The sequence below is a fragment of the Vitis riparia genome, chromosome 14 (genome assembly GCF_004353265.1).
Source record: "Vitis riparia cultivar Riparia Gloire de Montpellier isolate 1030 chromosome 14, EGFV_Vit.rip_1.0, whole genome shotgun sequence".
NCBI lineage: Eukaryota > Viridiplantae > Streptophyta > Magnoliopsida > Vitales > Vitaceae > Vitis > Vitis riparia.
In genome coordinates this window covers 25,571,425-25,590,451 of record NC_048444.1, presented here as the reverse complement: position 1 = coordinate 25,590,451, position 19,027 = coordinate 25,571,425, and the positions used below count along the sequence as shown (strand labels likewise).

Below are 19,027 nucleotides of genomic sequence, written 5' to 3'. Positions count from 1 at the left end.
AAAAATGGTTTTTTTTATCATAAATTATTAAATATATTTTTTATTGTGAAAAATAGTTAAAACTCTTTTTAAAAACCATTGAAAACATGTTTTAAGGTTTTGATGAGGCAATCGTTTAGAAAACACAACAGCCTATGATGCTTGCATTTTGAACAAAGCAGGTATACTCAGCCTTAGATTCCTTACTTATTATTGTTGACCCTACTCTCTACTCTAAACGGAAAAGTTGGTTACATTATTAGTTGGATCTTCAATCACTCTGACGAAGAGAGATTAAAGCCATGACCAAGAAAACGAAAAATGGCTAAGATAATATGTTAGTTTACAACTGATTCATCCAAGTTAAGTATATTAGAGACTAGAATAATATGAATCGATTAAATAAATGGAAAGACCTTATTACACCAATATAAGAATTATAACTAAATTCTCAAGTATCATTGATCAAATCACAATATATTTGGCCTATGAAATGATGGTTTGATGTGCCTCTACATTTGGATCATAAACAAGTGTTCACAATATGAGATATAACTATTCAAGAATTTGGGAAAATAACTAGAATGTTGGGTACTAGGAATTGGTTGCAAAATATTTATGAAGTTAATAGATATGAAATATCCTCAACAACACATTCATTGCTTAATATCAAATACATATAGGCAAGAATAATACTAATAAAGTTTCCTAAATTCACTAACAATTTAAATCATGGAGAGTTGAATTGTAGCGATCTAGAAATATCAAGCTTTAGAGCAAAGCATACAAAAGATCTAGCTTATTTATTGAAAAAAATCAAGACACTTATAGAGAAAAACCTTCCTCTATTTAATTTAAATGAAGGAAATATCATTAGCTAGCGTCTCTCTGCCAAGGATGGTATTTGTGCAGCTTCTCAAAAGAAGGAAATCTCACATACCTGACAAAAAAATGAAGACAATAAGAACAAAAGGCCCTTATTCTAAGATAAGATAAAATATATATATATATATATATATATATATATATATCCAAACACTATGTCAAAGAAAAATACAAACACCTATTCATTTTTCTTCATATAGAAAATTAAATCAGCCATCCTGGTTGTGGTCTGTCATTATCCTCATCCTCCAACCCATCCTCTCCCTCTTCTTTATCTCCCTCTCCCTCTCCCTCTCCCTCTTCTTTATCTCCCTCTCTCTCTTCCTCTTCTTTATCTCCCTCATCCTCGTCTTCCTTTCCACATCCTCCTCTTCATTCACCTCATCATCATCATCATCATCATCATCATCATCGTCGTCGTCGTCGTCATTGACCTCATCATCATCATCATCGACCTCATCATCATCATCATCACTATCTCCATCACCCCAGTATTTATAATCCGGGGCATTCGGTACACAAAACATCACAATGGGTAGGAATAAGGAAAAATATAATAATAAAAGTTTCAAAAAGCAATTAGGATAGGAGCACAAATCATAGAATGGTAGATCAAACCACTGCTATATTGTATCCTTGTCTCCTCTAGAAGTGATAGTGTATTTAGCCCAGAATCTTGGGCGATAAAGACCCGTAAACAGCGTTAAATCCTAGGTTCTTCTATCCACAAATGAGAGTAAGAATTTCATATAATTGTCTGCATTTAACCTTTAACCAAAGGAAGGAGTATCAATATGAACATGTCAACTCCTTATCTCAAGAGATTGAATGTTTTTGTCAACAAAATAAAAAAATTAAAAGTTGTGTGATTAAATGTTTACAATAAGTGACAAAGACTGGACGGTCCTTACTTCACTTATTGCCCTTAAATGATGTGTATTCCATCATAAAATTAATTTTTGGTACTTTGAAACAAATCTAAGCAAAAGAAAATTTCTCTTTTCTTTGTACTTTTGCTTGTGACTAGTTGAATTGATAGTTTGTGAAAAACCCAACACAAGTATCATTCACTCTAGGTTCTAACAACACTTCAATTTTCTAATCCAATTAAACTCCTTAACTCAAAAAAAAAAGTAGAAAAGGAAAACACTGTGTACAATAGATAATCATTTTCTATCTAATATCCAATATTATCCTCAATCAAACATCAAATATTAAAGAATTTTGAAATTTTGAGAATAATTTACCTTCAAACGCGATTGAGTGGTTGCCCTAAGAGCCTCATGATCCTTCTCAAACGTCACCTTGACAATTATAAACTAAAGAAAATTTTGTTAATATATTGGTTTGGAATATTTGAGAATATGAAAATATGTGAAAGAAGATAGACTCTTTATAAAGGGAAATGGGTAAATTTCTTTCAACAATATAAACTTGAGAGACATTTTTTTTTTATGTATAATAACATGGCTATTAAAAGCTTCCACTGATGCAACAACCTCAATCTTAGTAGAACAACAAAAACTCAAAGATCTTCTGTCATTTCTTGAATAATTGACAACTTAATAATCAATTTTTTTTCTCTAAGTATTATAGCTTAGCAATTTAACTAGGTTATATGCAGAACTAATTCTCATGTCTTTGCATTCTAACTTATAATTTCAACCATAATAATAGACTTTGTCTCAAGGTCTACATTTGAACTAACTGAAAATCTATGTATGAATATATTGGCAAACACTTTTTGTACAAAAAAACCCTTGACCTCTTCATACTTACCTTTAAATTAGTTGAAATTCCTGGGAATGGTTTACTCATGTTTTAAAGGTTAGGCATCAAAGATTGATAGGTATAGCTACTAAGCTAAGGGAACAATTAACAACTAACAAAGCAAACTTAACCCAAACAGACAATAAACTAAGCAACAACAAACAATAAGAGCATAAAAGGATCCATACAAACCCATGCAGAATTCTGCTTCCATCAAATCGGGTTCCCTGTACTAAAAAATTAAACAGACTAAACATAACACAAACATTATATGGGCTTGCTCTCTGTCTTTTTCTCACAGTTAGACAAATTTTTGAGAGATGAAAAAGAAATAAAATTAGAATTCACAAATTTTTAAAGAATCGCGAAGGTGAAAAATAGTGTTAATAATATAATGACATTAGAAATTTTCAAGATATATACCTTCTCCAAAGTTGTTACGGATGATGGTATTGATGTCACACCCCAAAAAATGCTTTTCCACATGATTGTCCATTTTTACTTCCTTTACCCTTGGTGTACTTGGGACTGTCTCACAAAAAAATTCCATCTGAGGGCATTCTTTCACCTCAAATTGTTCCAAGGATGGGAATTTGAAGATGCAACTAGTTGAGCAGAAGCATTTTAGACTTTGTAAGTTAACAAGTCTCAACCTTTGTAATTTGGAGAAAACAATATCATATGGTTCTTCACCTCCCTCATGTCTGACTATTTCTTCCACCGATTCGCATTTTCCTATAGTAAGCACTTTGAGTTGCACCAATGTTTTAGCCATTGAGGAAGTCACCAGATATATTAAATTTCCACAACCACATACTTCTATTGAATGAAGATTCTTTAAAATTTGACCCAATCCAGATAGATATGTCAACAAGGGTAGATCTTCTAGGAACATTTCAGTTAATCGTGGGAGTGTCTCAACTTGATATTCCTTATCAACAAGTTCAAATACCTCTTTCACTGAATTACACTTGCTCACATGAAGTTCCTCTAGATTATACAACTTTGGAAGCACATTGGAGGGGATCACAACAAAAATGTCGTGACACTTTCTTATCTTCAGAAGTCTCAGCTTGCAAAATGACTCCCCTGAAAATTGGCCTTGCCATATTTTCATCTTGGGGCCCTCTAAGATCAATTGCTCCAAATGAAGGAATGCATCCTGACAACCAAACAAACAAAATTAACGATATGTCTTCTATCTCTCTCTCTTCCCCCCACACCACCCCCAACTCCCTTTTTTTTTTGCTAAATAAATAAGTTCTATACACAATTGTATGTACAAAAATATTTTTAAATAAAGTAAAAAAGAATACTCTTATGGCATACAATTTTTTTTTCTTATTGTTATGACTTATAACTAAGGACCATGTTTGTTTACTTACCAAATTTAAAAAAAAAAAAAAAAAAGTTTACTATAATTTCCTTTCTAATTTATCCTTAATTACATGAGTTTAGTTTCTTTTTTATGTATTTCATCCAACGGCCCATGCCACAAATTAAGTTTGGGGGAAAAAAATTTAGGAATTAATTTCAAGGAAAAAGAAAAGAAAAAGAAAATTACCTATGTAGCTTGATAGCTAATCAACATTGGCTTTACAACTAATGTCACCATTAAACATACACATATTATTTTCCATACAAGATAACAAACCACTACATCTAAATAATCCATTTGAATTATTTGCACTATATATTAATGACCAAAGACTCTCCCGAATCATTAGCACTTGACATATTTTGATGCAATATAGAAATTACCATATCTTGGTTTGAGAATAATTTAAATAAACCAATTCTTATGGTTTTAAATGAATTCTTTGAGTTCAATATTAATGTAAGCATAACATAAAAAAAAAGGCTTCAAAATAATTTATTTTCATTATAGGTTCAATCATGTTAATTTAAATAAATCAATTATTTAAATTTATTATAATTTTTTGGTTCTATAATTTGACCATGAAGGTATAATTGTTGGATAAACCATAATGCATGCTATACCTACAAACTCCTATGACTTGTAACTGACTATTTCTTATTCTTTGGATTACCAAGTCATTTTATCGTAATTTGATTAATTTAGAAATGGAACATAAGCTTACTTAGGTCAATTTTGGATAAGTTTTATACAAAATGTAGACTTCAAATTCCAACACTATTCAAGTTTAAGATTAAAACATTATCATATTAATGAAAAATGTTTAGGACATAGTGTTTAATGGACTAAATTTAGCAATCCAAATATGGCAAAAGAAATGGAGAAAAACCAAACCATACCTTTTCCAACAAGAAGAAAGATTGTTGAATTGGACTATCAATATAACCTTCTGAATCTATTTCTTGAAAAAGTGTCCCCACTTGATCCCATGCCAACATAATTAGCTTTTTCAAATGTGGCCCTCTTGCAATACGTGTTCCTCGGTAGAAACCTTTGAGTTTGTCTAATCCTGAGAGTGTGAGAGAGGTTAGTTCAGGGAATAATGAAGACATTACTTCATCTCCATTTTCATTTGCAACAATTTCCTCCACTCCACAATTTATTATCTGTAGTTCTTCAAGTTGCACAAGGCCTTCTGCTACCGTAATTGGAAAAAGATATTTTAAACAAGGACACTCAACAACTTTTAAGACCAGTAGGTTTTGAAAGGAGACAAGTCCTTGAGGATCCTTATTCCATACACTCTTCAAACTATTTAGGCTCTCTAAAGTCAATTCTTCCAATGGAATGGTTGCAATATCATGAATTTCCTTGCAATTTACTCCCTGTAGATCAAAAATCTCTTCTATGGAATCACAATCATCTATTGTCACATATTCCAAACTTTGTAACCCTTTTAGGATATTGGATGGAAAAACATTTAGCAGTTTGTTGCACTTTGATATTTCCAAACTTGTCAATTTGCAACAAGACTCTAGAGGAAGTTGGTTGTGCCAAATTGCTATCACATTATCCAAGTTGTACATTTTCAATTTCTCCAAGCTAGGGAGTGTAACCTGCACAATCGATCACATTTGGTTAACAATATGTATACCCATGTATATATATTCCCAATTGAGTTAATAACCAAATACATATATAAATAGAATATAAGAGGTTAAAGGTCAAGATATCAATGTGACAAAGCACAAAACTAGAAGAAAATGAAAGAGAATGCATAATATTTTAACAATTGAATGGAATTTAAAGATGTTAAATTTGAGATGATTTTCAAATGGGGCAACAGTTCCCAATCTTTGGATCTCTTTTTCAAAATTGACAAAGCCTAATGGATTATATATGTATTTGAAGCACCCATGATAGCCATCCATCGATATGTTTCATAGTCTTATGAGAAGTATCTACTCTTTTTACCATGCAGTGATTCCATTCAAAATATTCCACATAAATACAATAAAAATAACTATTAAAGCGGGGTGGTTGAAGACCAGGTGTTTTATGATGAGGCCTTTCCTTCTAGTTTTTCCTTACTTAGGAAACCACAAATGCAATAGATGCTCAGGCATGAGCCTTCTTCATTCACTAATTAACCTAGCCTTTAGATTCTTAAAGCTTGTTTGTTGGTGTAACATATATATATTTGAGAATAATATTTTTTTAAATTTACATGAGTATTTGAAAGTTGTTCTTGAATAAATTTTTAAAAAGAAAGTAAAATAAAGAATTGTTTTTAGAAAATAAGTAGAAATTACTTTCATCTATTTTTAAAAACAAAAGGAAACCATCAACAAATAAAAAATATATATTTAAAAAAAATCATTAAAAAATAAAGTTTAACAAAATTTCATGCCTCTAAATTACACAATTTTTTTCTAAATTTCTTTTAACTTAAATTTTTTTACTATAAAAATAGATTCTAAATCAAGTTACATTTAATATATATATATATATATATAATTACTAATTTTTAAAAATAATTTTAGAATAAAAAAACTAAGGCAATAAATACTAGAAAATCATGGAACTTAAAATCAATCTAACAAATATTAAAAAATAACAATTTAAATCTCATATTGAATTACTTTACTAATTTCTTCTTGCAAGTTTAACAATAATTTAAAACTTTAATACTGATCTAATGAATACAAAAAATTTATGAATGAAAATCGGTTCAAAACACTATAGACAAATAAACTCTAAATCAAGTAAGACTTAATATTTAGATTCGCTACCAAGTCTATTAAATTTAAAAGGTAATTTATGATTCATAAAATAACCCAATCACCACTAGAAATTCAACGACTAAAACTAGTCTAGAACAACTTTTTTTTTACTTCTCTATATGTAATTATATTTTGATAATTATTTATTAGAAAATAAATTTTAAATCTAACAAGACTTAAAAGTTTTAGATTTATTAATAAGTGCACTCATTTTTAAAAATAATCTGGATCTCAAAAATAAGTTTAGACAATAATTGAATATAATAAACCAAAACTAGTCCAAAATGAGTCTATGAGAGCTATATTGTTTCTCCTTTGCACCTTACTATACTTTTCCAATTTTTCTCATTAAGTAAATAAATTAAATAAAGTGATATAAAAACTTAATGCTTTGAATATATTAATTTTTAAGAATAAGATGGAATTAAAAAAATTGACTGCATTAATTTTAAATTGAATCAAAATTGAATCAAAATACTTTATCCACTGAGTATTGAAAAATCTAACTTATTTACATATATATAAAAAAATAAACTTTAATTTTTAATTTATTTTAAATAAAACATTATTAATCATTAGCATTTTTAAATTATAACCATTCATATTTAACAAAAAATCAATTATGCATTTGTAAAAACGTTGATATCCATATTTTATAATTTATATTAAAATGGCTCAATTTCTAAATTAAAAAAAAAAATCATGATTTTATTATAATATTAGTATCCATATTTTAATACAAACCATTTATTTTGTTAATTTATTAGTAATTAAAAAAAATTATTTCCATAAGACTTGAATTAAATCAAATTAATATTATATAAATCAACTTTACAATTTTTTTTTTTTTTACAAAATCTAAATATAACATTTATTTTAAAAACAACAAAAATTAATAATCGAACGAGTTTTTTATTTTTTGTTGTTTAAAAGTGTTTTTAAAAACATTTCAAACACTCTTTATTTTGAGAACAAAAAAAACTAGAAAATTTTTTGGCAACTACCAAAAAAAATAAAATCTGCTCTCCAAAACATAAAGCATGTGTTTCCTGTGAACATATTTTAGTTATTTTAATGGTTTTCACTTAATTTTTTTGTTTATTTAAAAAAATAAAACAAATATAAAGAATAATAAAAAATAAAACATTCCATCTAAAATTTATTCTTAAAAAATATTTGAAAACATAAAAAATAAGTTAAAAACATTGTAAGTTGTTAATACACCTATCAAAAAAAAAAAAAATTGTAAGTTATTAATGTACTCTACTCTAAAAAACATCATAGAATTATTTTAAAAATTGTTTTCAAAAATTGATTTTTGAATAATGTATTTAAATTGGATACTGGTTGTTTTGATTTATGTTTTCTCATAAATTTATGGGCAGAGAGACTAGAAAAGAAAAGGAAAGTGATAAAATTTATGGGGCAAAGCATACTGCATCCATATTATGGATAAAATTAAGATTATTTTAAATTGGATACTGGTTGTTTTCATTTATGTTTTCTCATATTTTAATTATTTATTAATGGCAGAAATTGGATATCATTCAAATTTTAACATACCTGTTCATTGAAGAATGGTGTGGGAACATCACTCCTAGATAACTCCTGGGTAGCACTGCTTCCTGTGGAGGAGAAGTCCCGTGTCGAATCCAAGGATCCCATTTCACGTAACACTGATCCATCCCTTCCTTGTTCCATGGGAAGGGATATGAAAGATTTCAACCTCTCACAACCATCCACTCTTAGAGAACGTAACTTCCCAAAAGATCCCTCTGGAATTGGGCCATAGCATACTGCATCCATGTTCTCGAGGCCATGTATCTCCAATTCCTCCAAGATAGGAAGGGCACTGTGTGATGGGACCCCTTTGGTCGAGTCAACAATGTATTGAATCCCAGGACAATTTATGATATCAAGACACTTGAGTTGAAGAAAATCATCAACTATCTTGAAGTCCCGTGTCGAAAACAAGGATCCCATTTCAGGTAACACCGATCCATCCCTTCCTTGCTCCATGGGAAGGGATATGAAAGATTTCAACCTCTCACAACGATCCACTCTTAGAAAACGTAGCTTCCCAAAAGATCCCTCTGGAATTGGGCCATAGCATACTGCATCCATGTTCTCGAGGCCATGTATCTCCAATTCCTCCAAGATAGGAAGGGCACTGTGTGATGGGACCCCTTTGGTCGAGTCAACAATGTATTGAATCCCAGGACAATTTATGATATCAAGACGCTTGAGTTGAAGAAAATCATCAACTATCTTGAAGTCCCGTGTCGAAAACAAGGATCCCATTTCAGGTAACACCGATCCATCCCTTCCTTGCTCCATGGGAAGGGATATGAAAGATTTCAACCTCTCACAACGATCCACTGTTAGAGAACGTAGCTTCCCAAAAGATCCCTCTGGAATTGGGCCATAGCATACTGCATCCATGTTCTGGAGTCCAGAAATAAACAATTCCTCCAAGATAGGAAGGGCACTGTGTGATGGGACCCCTTTGGTCGAGTCAACAATGTATTGAATCCCAGGACAATTTCCGATAACAAGATGCTTGAGTTGAAGAAAATCAACTGTATCCAACTCGAAAAGAACATGTTTAGTGTCGCCAAATCTACGCAATTCTAAATCTTCAACTGTCTTGGAGTCCCGTGTCGAATCCAAGGATCCCATTTCAGGTAACACCGATCCATCCCTTCCTTGCTCCATGGGAAGGGATATGAAAGATTTCAACCTCTTACAATCATACACTCTTAGAGAACGTAACTTCCCAAAAGATCCCTCTGGAATTGGACCATAGCATACTGCATCCATGTTCTCGAGTTCAAAAAGACGCAACTCCTCCAAGATAGGAAAGGCACTGCGTGATGGGACCCCTTTCATTGGGTTAACAATGTATTGAATCCCAGGACAATTTGTGATATCAAGACGCTTGAGTTGAAGAAAATCATCAACTGTCTTGAAGTCCCGTGTCGAAAACAAGGATCCCATTTCAGGTAACACCGATCCATCCCTTCCTTGCTCCATGGGAAGGGATATGAAAGATTTCAACCTCTCACAACGATCCACTCTTAGAAAACGTAGCTTCCCAAAAGATCCCTCTGGAATTGGGCCATAGCATACTGCATCCATGTTCTCGAGGCCATGTATCTCCAATTCCTCCAAGATAGGAAGGGCACTGTGTGATGGGACCCCTTTGGTCGAGTCAACAATGTATTGAATCCCAGGACAATTTATGATATCAAGACGCTTGAGTTGAAGAAAATCATCAACTGTCTTGAAGTCCCGTGTCGAAAACAAGGATCCCATTTCAGGTAACACCGATCCATCCCTTCCTTGCTCCATGGGAAGGGATATGAAAGATTTCAACCTCTTACAATCATACACTCTTAGAGAACGTAACTTCCCAAAAGATCCCTCTGGAATTGGACCATAGCATACTGCATCCATGTTCTCGAGTTCAAAAAGACGCAACTCCTCCAAGATAGGAAAGGCACTGTGTGATGGGACCCCTTTGGTCGAGTCAACAATGTATTGAATCCCAGGACAATCTGCGATATCAAGACGCTTGAGTTGAAGAAAATCATCTGTATCAAACTCGTAAAGAACATGGTTGTCCTTCCAGTCATACAAATTTAAATCTTCAACTGTCTTGAACAGCTTGGAAAAGCAGTCCACCAAGCAAGGTTTGTTAACCCTCCGGAGATTCAACGTTCTTGCGGATCTATTATAATCAACACGTCTTGGCACGACAGACACTGATATCACATATCTGGAAAGCTTCTCAAAGACCAGATCTTTTGATAGCAAATCGGGATCCGTTATTTCTATACATAAAGTCTTCAAATAGAACAAGTTGTTCAGCTCAGAAAGGCAAGCATTATTGCTTTCTCCACTACCAAATCCTTCAGCCCCCCATTTGGTAAAACTTTTTGCTAAACATAAATGCTCCAATCGAGATAAACTTGATATGACGTTTTGGGGAATTACTTCGAGATGAGAGCAATCCCACAAGTCCAGCGCCCTTAGATCAGTCAATTGCATGAATTCTTTCGGCAACCGTTTAATTTCGCAACTTGCAAAACTAAGAACTTGTAGTTTCTTTAGCTCTCCGATTACTGCTATGTCTTGGAATGTGCATCGGTATACACGCAATGTTCGAAGATTGGAAAGAAAACCAAGTGATGAAGGCAGTGGTGTACGATACGTTGCAGACAAGTCCAAAACTTTTAGTAGTTCCGTCCCTTCAAAAAAGGTGTCTGGAATTCTCGAAGATTCAGCATCACTATTCAATACAAAGAATTCAAGTCTGGGGCATACCAATCTTTCTGGAAGCTCATGGAGATCTTTGCAATTCAAAGATATACGACTGCAATTTCTGAACTCCTCCTTCCTTTGCAATTCTTCTAATCCAAGAGCTTCTTTGATCACAACAAATCGATGAGGATCTTTTGCTGCAATTGCTCTGGCAACATCACCAACAACATCATGCATTCTGACAAACTTGTTTTCATCATTATTTCCGAAAAACACACCTGGCCCCACACCTGGCCGATAACGATCTTCAGCATCAAGCAGCAAGCTCGAGTCTTTGAGGATTTTGACCAATGTCACTAGTTTATTTCTTATTTGCTCCAATGAACTCACGCGTTCAAACAAATCCAAACCCATGCCATATTTTAACAATTGATCCAGTGAAATATCACCATAGCACAGCATACCACAAAGTAAGAACAAACGCTTCACTTCATCACCTTTCAAGTGGTTGTAGCTCAACTCCAGACATGAGTATACGTTTTTACTCACTCCCCTGATGTTTGTTGGTGCAGACCTCTTCAGTTCTTCCAAGGCAGTCTTCCATACAGCCACACTTTCGCCTGTTAATGCCTTTGCAATTGTTACAATGGCAACTGGTAGACCCTCACATTCTTTAACCACTTCAAGTGCTATGGGGCGCAATTCAAGCTCCTCCACTGAATTACCTGCTGTATTCTTAAATAAACTCCAGGCTTCCTGTTCACATAAATGTTGAATATGGAAGTTTTTCTGAGTACGCATATCTTTAGATAACACAGCATGTTCTCTGGAAGTCAGCAGCACTTTACACCCCCTATGAGCATCTCCATAAGGAATTCCGATGTTTTCCAGACTAAGTTCTTCCCAAATATCATCCAAAATCACCAGGACCGTCTCTTTTTTTTGCAAACTTTTGCTTAAGCGGGCTGCTCTTCCCGATTCCTCTTTCTCCTTAAATTCCAAACCTAACATGCTTGCAATTTCTCCTTGAATTTTTGTCACGTTCGGAACTCGGGTTACATTTAATGCCATAACCACCTTTTCAAATAACTTATCTTCCTCGGCCTTTTCCGCTACTTGATTGGCAAGAGTGGTTTTGCCCACACCGCCCATCCCCCACACACCAATCATCCTGATATCATCATTTCTCAAGGCCTTCATAATTTCTTTTAAAGTAGATTCTCTCGATTCCAAAGCTTTACAATCTCTGAGGCGTGCAGACCATGCCCCTTGTGGAGTAAGGCAATACGCTACCCTGTCAAATTTACATTCTTCTTGGATTTTACCAATATCCCCAGACTGCTTCTTAGCTTGCCTGCTTCGCTGGTACCGCAACTTTAAATTGAAACAGCTCGTGTTTGCAGTCTTCTCAGCTTTAATCAATTCCTCTGCCTTTTGGATGATCCCTTCTGCACGTGTCAGCCACTTCTGGACATCAGGTTCGATCTCATCCCCTTGCCTATCAGCCTCCTCCACATCTCGCTGCAGCCTCCCCCTTGCATCGCCCAGCTTCTCAACTTGTTCCTCAAGCTTATCAAGGTTGATACGGTAGTTATACAGATAGCCCAGTTGACGTCCAATGGGAGCAACCAGGTACTCTGCAACTTTTGCTACAACGGAGATAACAATGTCTGCCATTTCCCAAGTTTTCTTTCTCTAGAAATAGATGGGAATTGAGCAATAGCAGATATCAAAAAGGGCAACGACAGCAGGAGAAGGAAAACACACTAAAAATTTTAATATTTAACTGAGTGTGACAGATGAAAATAAGGAGATGAAAGGTTCGAGGTATCAAAAGAGCAGAGTATGTGGAAGGTAGAGGGGAGACACACACCAAAAAGGAAAATGAGATTGGTTACTAATAAGAAAGAGAACAAAGGGCAGAGAGTGGGAATAGTTGATAAAATGACAAAGCGGGTACAGAGTAAAAAGCTCAAACAAGAAAATTGGAATGAAAATGAAAGAAGGAAAGAAGCGGAGTTATTGTTCAAAGGAGTGACACAGACGCAGGAAAATGAAAATGAAAATGAGAATCAGCGGTGAGAATGAGTATGAACGTGTAGAGAGCGGGAATATTGAGTGATGAACTGACAAATGGGCTACAGATTCAGATTCAAGAGAAAAAGCTCAATCAATGCTTTTGGAATCAACTAGACAAAAGGAAAACCAGAGAAGGAGAAGTGAGACCGCCCAGCCAAATTAAGATTTTGACGGAGCAGAACACCGGATTGAAAGCAGGATCTGGATGAGTTAGGATGGAGGTGAAGAGCAGGGAGTGATTATGGGCGAGTAAATCGCAGAAGATTGAAAGCAGTAGAGATGAAAATAAGGAGATGAAAGGTTTGAGGTATCCAAAGAGCAGAGTATGTGGAAGGTTTCAGCTATGAAGGAAACAAGAAATCTTGGCCTTTATTTTATAAAATAACATGCATTATAAACATTAAATCGGTTTCGAATTAGATCTCAATTATATGAATCTTGGCCTGACTTAAAAACCTAACCCAACCCGAATATTATCAACTCAGATTGAAAAAACCTAAGAGTTGAAATACAATCCAAATTATACTTGGATTGAAAAAACTTAATTTAATTATAGTATTAAAAATGATTATTCAAACTCATTTAAACATTAAATTAAGTTTGGATTGTATAAATGTATCTATCCCACTTGTACGAAGAAATAGTTTTTCTAAAATATTTTTTCTAATATTTCATAGAATAAAAATTTGGTTAACATCTTAGAAGGTATGAACCTATATTTTTAAGTATTTTTAAAAAAATTGTTCTTATATAGATTTTACTTTTAATTATATTTTATATTTATATCATAATATATTTAAAATAAAAACAACAGAAAGTAGTATAAATATATTTAAAAAATATCTTATTTCAAGAATAAATTCTAAAAAAAATGGTTTTTTTATCATAAATTATTAAATATATTTTTGAGTGTGAAAATACTCAAAATAGTTAAAACTCTTTCTTAAAACCATTTTTTAAAAACATGCTCTAAGGTTTTGATGAGGCAATCGTTTAGAAAACACAAAGCAAGTATACTCAGCCTTGGATTCCTTACTTATTATTGTTGACCCTACTCTCTACTCTACTGAAAAGCTGGTTAATTATTAGCTAGCTCTTCAATCACTCTGACGAAGAAAGTGACCAAACAAGAAAAGAGAAAGAGAGAGATGGATGGAGTTACAGGCCACGTGATTGCATTATCTGTCACTACATCTGAATTAAAGAACACACATTTGTTTTTGTGTTTAATATGATATAATAAAGTCGATAGATGCTAGAATTGGGAATAGTTCAAGTATTAGTATTTTCATATATTCCATCAATTTCTATGCATCAATTGATGAAAATAATTTAGTTTTACTCTACTTAATTTATTATTTCATATCAAATTTATTAAAAAAAATTATTTATTGTTGTGCATATTTAAAGAAGTTATGTTATGCATGAATTTTGACATAATAATTATAAAAAATTAGAAAAAGAATAAAACTTATTAACTACTGATTTGATTGAGTTGGAGTATAGTTTTTTATCTAATTGTTATGCTAGGGTGGTACAGAAATGATAATGGGAGTTTGAGGGCAAAATAATTCATTTATATTAAATAAAATAAAATAAAATTGCACCGTATAATCCTTTACAAAATTTTAATTTGAAATTAACATTTTTATTATCTAATAAGAGTCATGTCAAAAATTGAAATCTCAACTACTAAAACTTTATTTTTAAACTAAAATTGTAATTGATAATTAAAATTTTATTTTTAAATTGAAGCCTTAATTATGAACTGAGTTTCATTTTTAAACTGAAATCAGAATTAATAATTAATATTTTATTTTTTAATTAAAATTTTAATTGTAAATTAAGACTTTAGTTATTTTTAAAAATATTAAATTACAAAAATTGTTTTTAAATTTAAAAATATATACTTTAATAACAAAAATTTTATATATTTAAATTTAAAGACCTAGTATTATTTTAATAAAGATAAATTGATAAATATAATAATAAATAAATATTTTATTTATCAATAAATTAATAAATTTAAAATAATAAAGTTATATAACATATGATTTAATTTTAATAAAATAATGATATGTTTTACTTTTAAATAGAGATTATTGAGGTATTTTTTATTTTTTGTATTTTGAATCACCCATATCATAATTTGATAATTTTTTATTTAATAAATGTAAAATATGAAATATTTTCAATATATTTTTTAAAATTTTCTGAATGGTTTTATAAACAGTTCAAAACATGCTGACGAGGCGGTTGTTTAGAAAGCACAACGACTTGCCTTGCTTGTATTTTCAACCAAAGAAAATATCTTCAGCCTAGTATTTACTATTCTTCAAATGAGTGTAAGGCATGCATTATTACCGTGGGTCCTACACTCTGCTCAAAACTGAAACTATGGTAAGAAAATATCTTCAGCCTTGTATTTACTATTCTTCAAATGCATTATTACCGTGGGTCCTACAGTCTGCTCAAAACTGAAACTATGGTGAATTATTAGCTCTCTTTTCGATATTCTGTGGAAGAAAGTAACAAAATAGAGAGAGATAGGAAAAGTTGAACTGTCCACAGATGAGTGTACGACGTGTATTATTACCGTGGGTCCTACAGTCTGCTCACAAACTGAAACAATGGTGAATTATTAGCTCTCTTTTCGATATTCTGACGAAGAAAGTAACAAAACAGAGAGATAGGAAGAGTTGAACTGTCCACAGAAGAATACAGAAGAGTAAATGAAATTTACTCTACTTAATTTTATTAATTCATATCAAATTTATTAAAAAAAATTAGTTATTGTTGTGCATATTTAAAGAAGTTTTATTATGCATGACTTTTCACACAATAATTATAAAAAATTAGAAAAAGAATAAAACTTATTCAACTACTCATTTGATTGAGTTGGACTATAGGTTTTTTTTTTATGTAATTGTCATGCTAATGGGGTAGAAGGGAAGTATGGGACTATGGGAGTTTGAGGGCAAAATAACTCTTTTATATATAAAAAAAAAATTTCACCGTATAAGCCCTTTACAAAATTTTAATTACAAATTAAACCCTTAGTCATATCATTAAAAAAAAAAAAAAATTCAAAATTCAAGTTGAAGTCCGTAACTGAAGCTTCATTTATAAAATAAAGTATTGGTAACTGAACTTAATTTATAAACTGAAACCATAATTAATTAATTGATATTTTATTTTTTAACTGAAATCTCAATTGTAAATTGAGGTTTTAGTTTTTTCTTTTTTTTTAATTTAATTAAAAATATTAAATTACAAATTATTATTGAAATTAAAAATATGTATGTTAATAATAAAAATTTTATATATTTAAACTTAAAGACTTAGTATTACTTCAATAAAGATATATTGATAAATATAATAATAAATAAATATTTTATTTATTAATAAATTAATAATCTTAAAATAATAAAATTATATAACATATAAATAAGCTATAAAATTCTATAATTTATTAATTTAAGATATTTAATTTATTGTATTTTTAAGATATTAATTTATTTATATTTTGAAAAACTTATCTTTATTGAAATAATAGTATATTCATAAGTTTTATTTTTCTATTATTTTAAAACATATGTTTATAATTTTAGGTAAAAAAAAAAAAATACTATTATTTATACACACGATATATATGCCTTCAGATATATTTTGAAATTAATTAATGAAATGAATTCAAAAAAGTTTATTAATAATTTTTAGTAGTTTTATCAAAGTCATAAAATATACCCATTAATAATATATATGTATAATTAATTATATTTATATTAAATAAATACCAATTATTTTAATAAAATTAAATAAAAATATTTTTATATCAAATTAAAAATATTAATTATTTAATTTTAAATATTATTATTTTTTAAATAATGAGATAAGTTTATTAATTATTTACATATTTTTAATAAATATAAAATTAAAATAATATGGTATTTTTATTTTAAAAAATTAAAATTAAATATTTTAAATAAAATAACATAATTTTAAAATTAAAGTCATAGTTGTTGACTATGATTTTTGACCGTTTAAAAAAACAAGATGATAGTCATTAATTACGATTTTATGATATGATAATTTAAGTGGCATAAGCATAGATGAAGCATTATTATTACGGTTTTATGATATGACAATTTGTGTGATATGAAGCATTATTTTGAAAACCGTTTTATTTTGTGGATTTTTTTTTTTTTAATGTCCCGTTTTGGTTCGAAATTTGAATGTGAAGGGCAGAGAGTTGGTATGACAGGATCACGTAAGAACCGCTTATAATACAAAACCAAGTAGAGTATTATGGCTTTAGGTGTAGAGAGGGTAAGAATGCATTGGGTTGTGGACAATCAAGTCATGACCATTAATCCTGTTGTCAAACTCCCATCCGTGCCAAACTACAGAAGTCTAATAATAAAGGTATTATCGCGTTGAAAAGTAGAAAGCATAATAATTTTGTGGCTTCGGTGACCATACCTTTATTTTTTACCTGATACAAATAAGCCGCGTGTAAGGTTTAGAAGAATAAAAACTTCAAAAAAACCAATACTTCAAGTTACCAATCGGTGGTGATGGATGAAAATTTTTACCGGGGATATTGGATTTCGATGGTCGTCAAAACGAAACGGGATCAAAAAACAAAGGTTTGGCATAAACCTTGCCACCACGGGGGCAAGCTCACCCTGTATTAAAAATTAGGGAGAATTATGTTTTGGGGGTAGATAGGCCCCCAAATTAACAAAAGGTCCGTGTAATTCTTCAAATTGAGCCCAAGATTTAATAAAAGTATAGAAATTGAATTGAAGGATATTATCCTTCAGTATTTCCAAAAATACCCTTTATTGATTTTGAGAAAAAAATTAATATTTTTGAAAAATACTTTTATTTAATTTAATATTTTTTAAAAAATAGTTTTATTTAATTTAATATTTTTGAAAAAAAATTATTTAATTTAATATTTTTGAAAAAAATTTATTTAATTTAATATTTTTGAAAACCACTTTTATTTAATTTAGTATTTTTGAAAAAAATTTACTGAAAAAAAATTATTTAACTTAATTTTATAAAATATTTTATATGTGTTCTTAAAAGGTATATTTGTCCGTTACTATTTCATATCCTTCAACTCAATTTGAAGAGTTATATTGACCTTTTGTTAATTTGGGGGCCCATCTACCCCCAAAACATAATTCTCCCTAAAAATTATCATATAAACAAAATATTAAAACAATATTTTAAACAATAAATTAATTATAATTATTTTATAATTAAATGAAAATTTGTTATTTAATTAATTATAAAAATTATCATAATAATTTTATTTATAGTGTTTTAAATATTATTAATATATTAATTAAATATTAAAAAATAAAATCTATATCATCATTTATTTTATACCATTTAATACAATTAAATTAAATGTATCATAATTTTAATATTAAATATATTTTAAAATTAGACTTATTATAATAAAAAATTATAATATTATTATCGGATAATATATGATGTAATTTAATAATGAATATTTACTTATAAAATTTATATTTATATTTTTTATTCATACATATATAATATTATTATCAAATACACATATTAAATTATTCAAAAAAACAACTTTAAAATGTTTATTATACTTCTAATTATATTTTTATAAAGTTTTTTCTTACATTTCCATTAGTTTTGATAAATTTTAAGCTTATCGAATTTTTTTCCAAAATATCGACCAATATATCTCCGATTATCCTTAAAATCGAATTGTTAATATATCGATGATTACTGATATTTTCATTATTGTCAATGACCATATCTTTAAAAGGAGGTAATCTCATACACTTTATATTTAAATTATCTTTCCAACCACCAATTATATTATTGAACAATTTAT

At 30.1% G+C, this 19,027-nt stretch overlaps 1 protein-coding gene across 4 annotated transcripts; it reads right to left on the bottom strand.

Moving 5' to 3' along the window:
- Nucleotides 1-618: 618 nt before the first annotated feature.
- On the bottom strand, nt 619-13,514 carry LOC117930941. 4 transcript variants are annotated; one of them, XM_034851754.1, is made up of 6 exons: nt 10,172-13,514; nt 8,359-9,853; nt 4,912-5,628; nt 3,058-3,796; nt 2,112-2,183; nt 619-919 (listed from the first exon to the last, which is right to left on the bottom strand). In XM_034851754.1, the coding sequence occupies exons 1-5, from the start codon at nt 12,733-12,735 to the stop codon at nt 2,158-2,160; spliced, it is 5,541 nt and encodes a 1,846-aa protein (XP_034707645.1). In that variant the 5' UTR covers nt 12,736-13,514; the 3' UTR covers nt 619-919; nt 2,112-2,157. The 4 variants fall into 4 exon arrangements, with proteins under 4 accessions (XP_034707645.1, XP_034707646.1, XP_034707643.1 ...); XM_034851755.1 differs by having other exon boundaries at nt 8,359-9,157; nt 9,536-13,513; XM_034851752.1 differs by having other exon boundaries at nt 8,359-13,513.
- Nucleotides 13,515-19,027: the final 5,513 nt, after the last annotated feature.

Bases quoted from the DNA above. Each gene is read 5' to 3' on its own strand.
- LOC117930941 (XM_034851752.1), bottom strand. From the start codon at position 12,735: ATGGCAGACATTGTTATCTCCGTTGTAGCAAAAGTTGCAGAGTACCTG. The intron at 5,629-8,358 runs GTATGTTAAAAT...TCGATTGTGCAG, and splicing joins CACCATTCTTCAATGAACAG to GTTACACTCCCTAGCTTGGA. The intron at 2,184-3,057 runs GTATATATCTTG...AATTTTCTTTAG, and splicing joins CCGTAACAACTTTGGAGAAG to TTTATAATTGTCAAGGTGAC.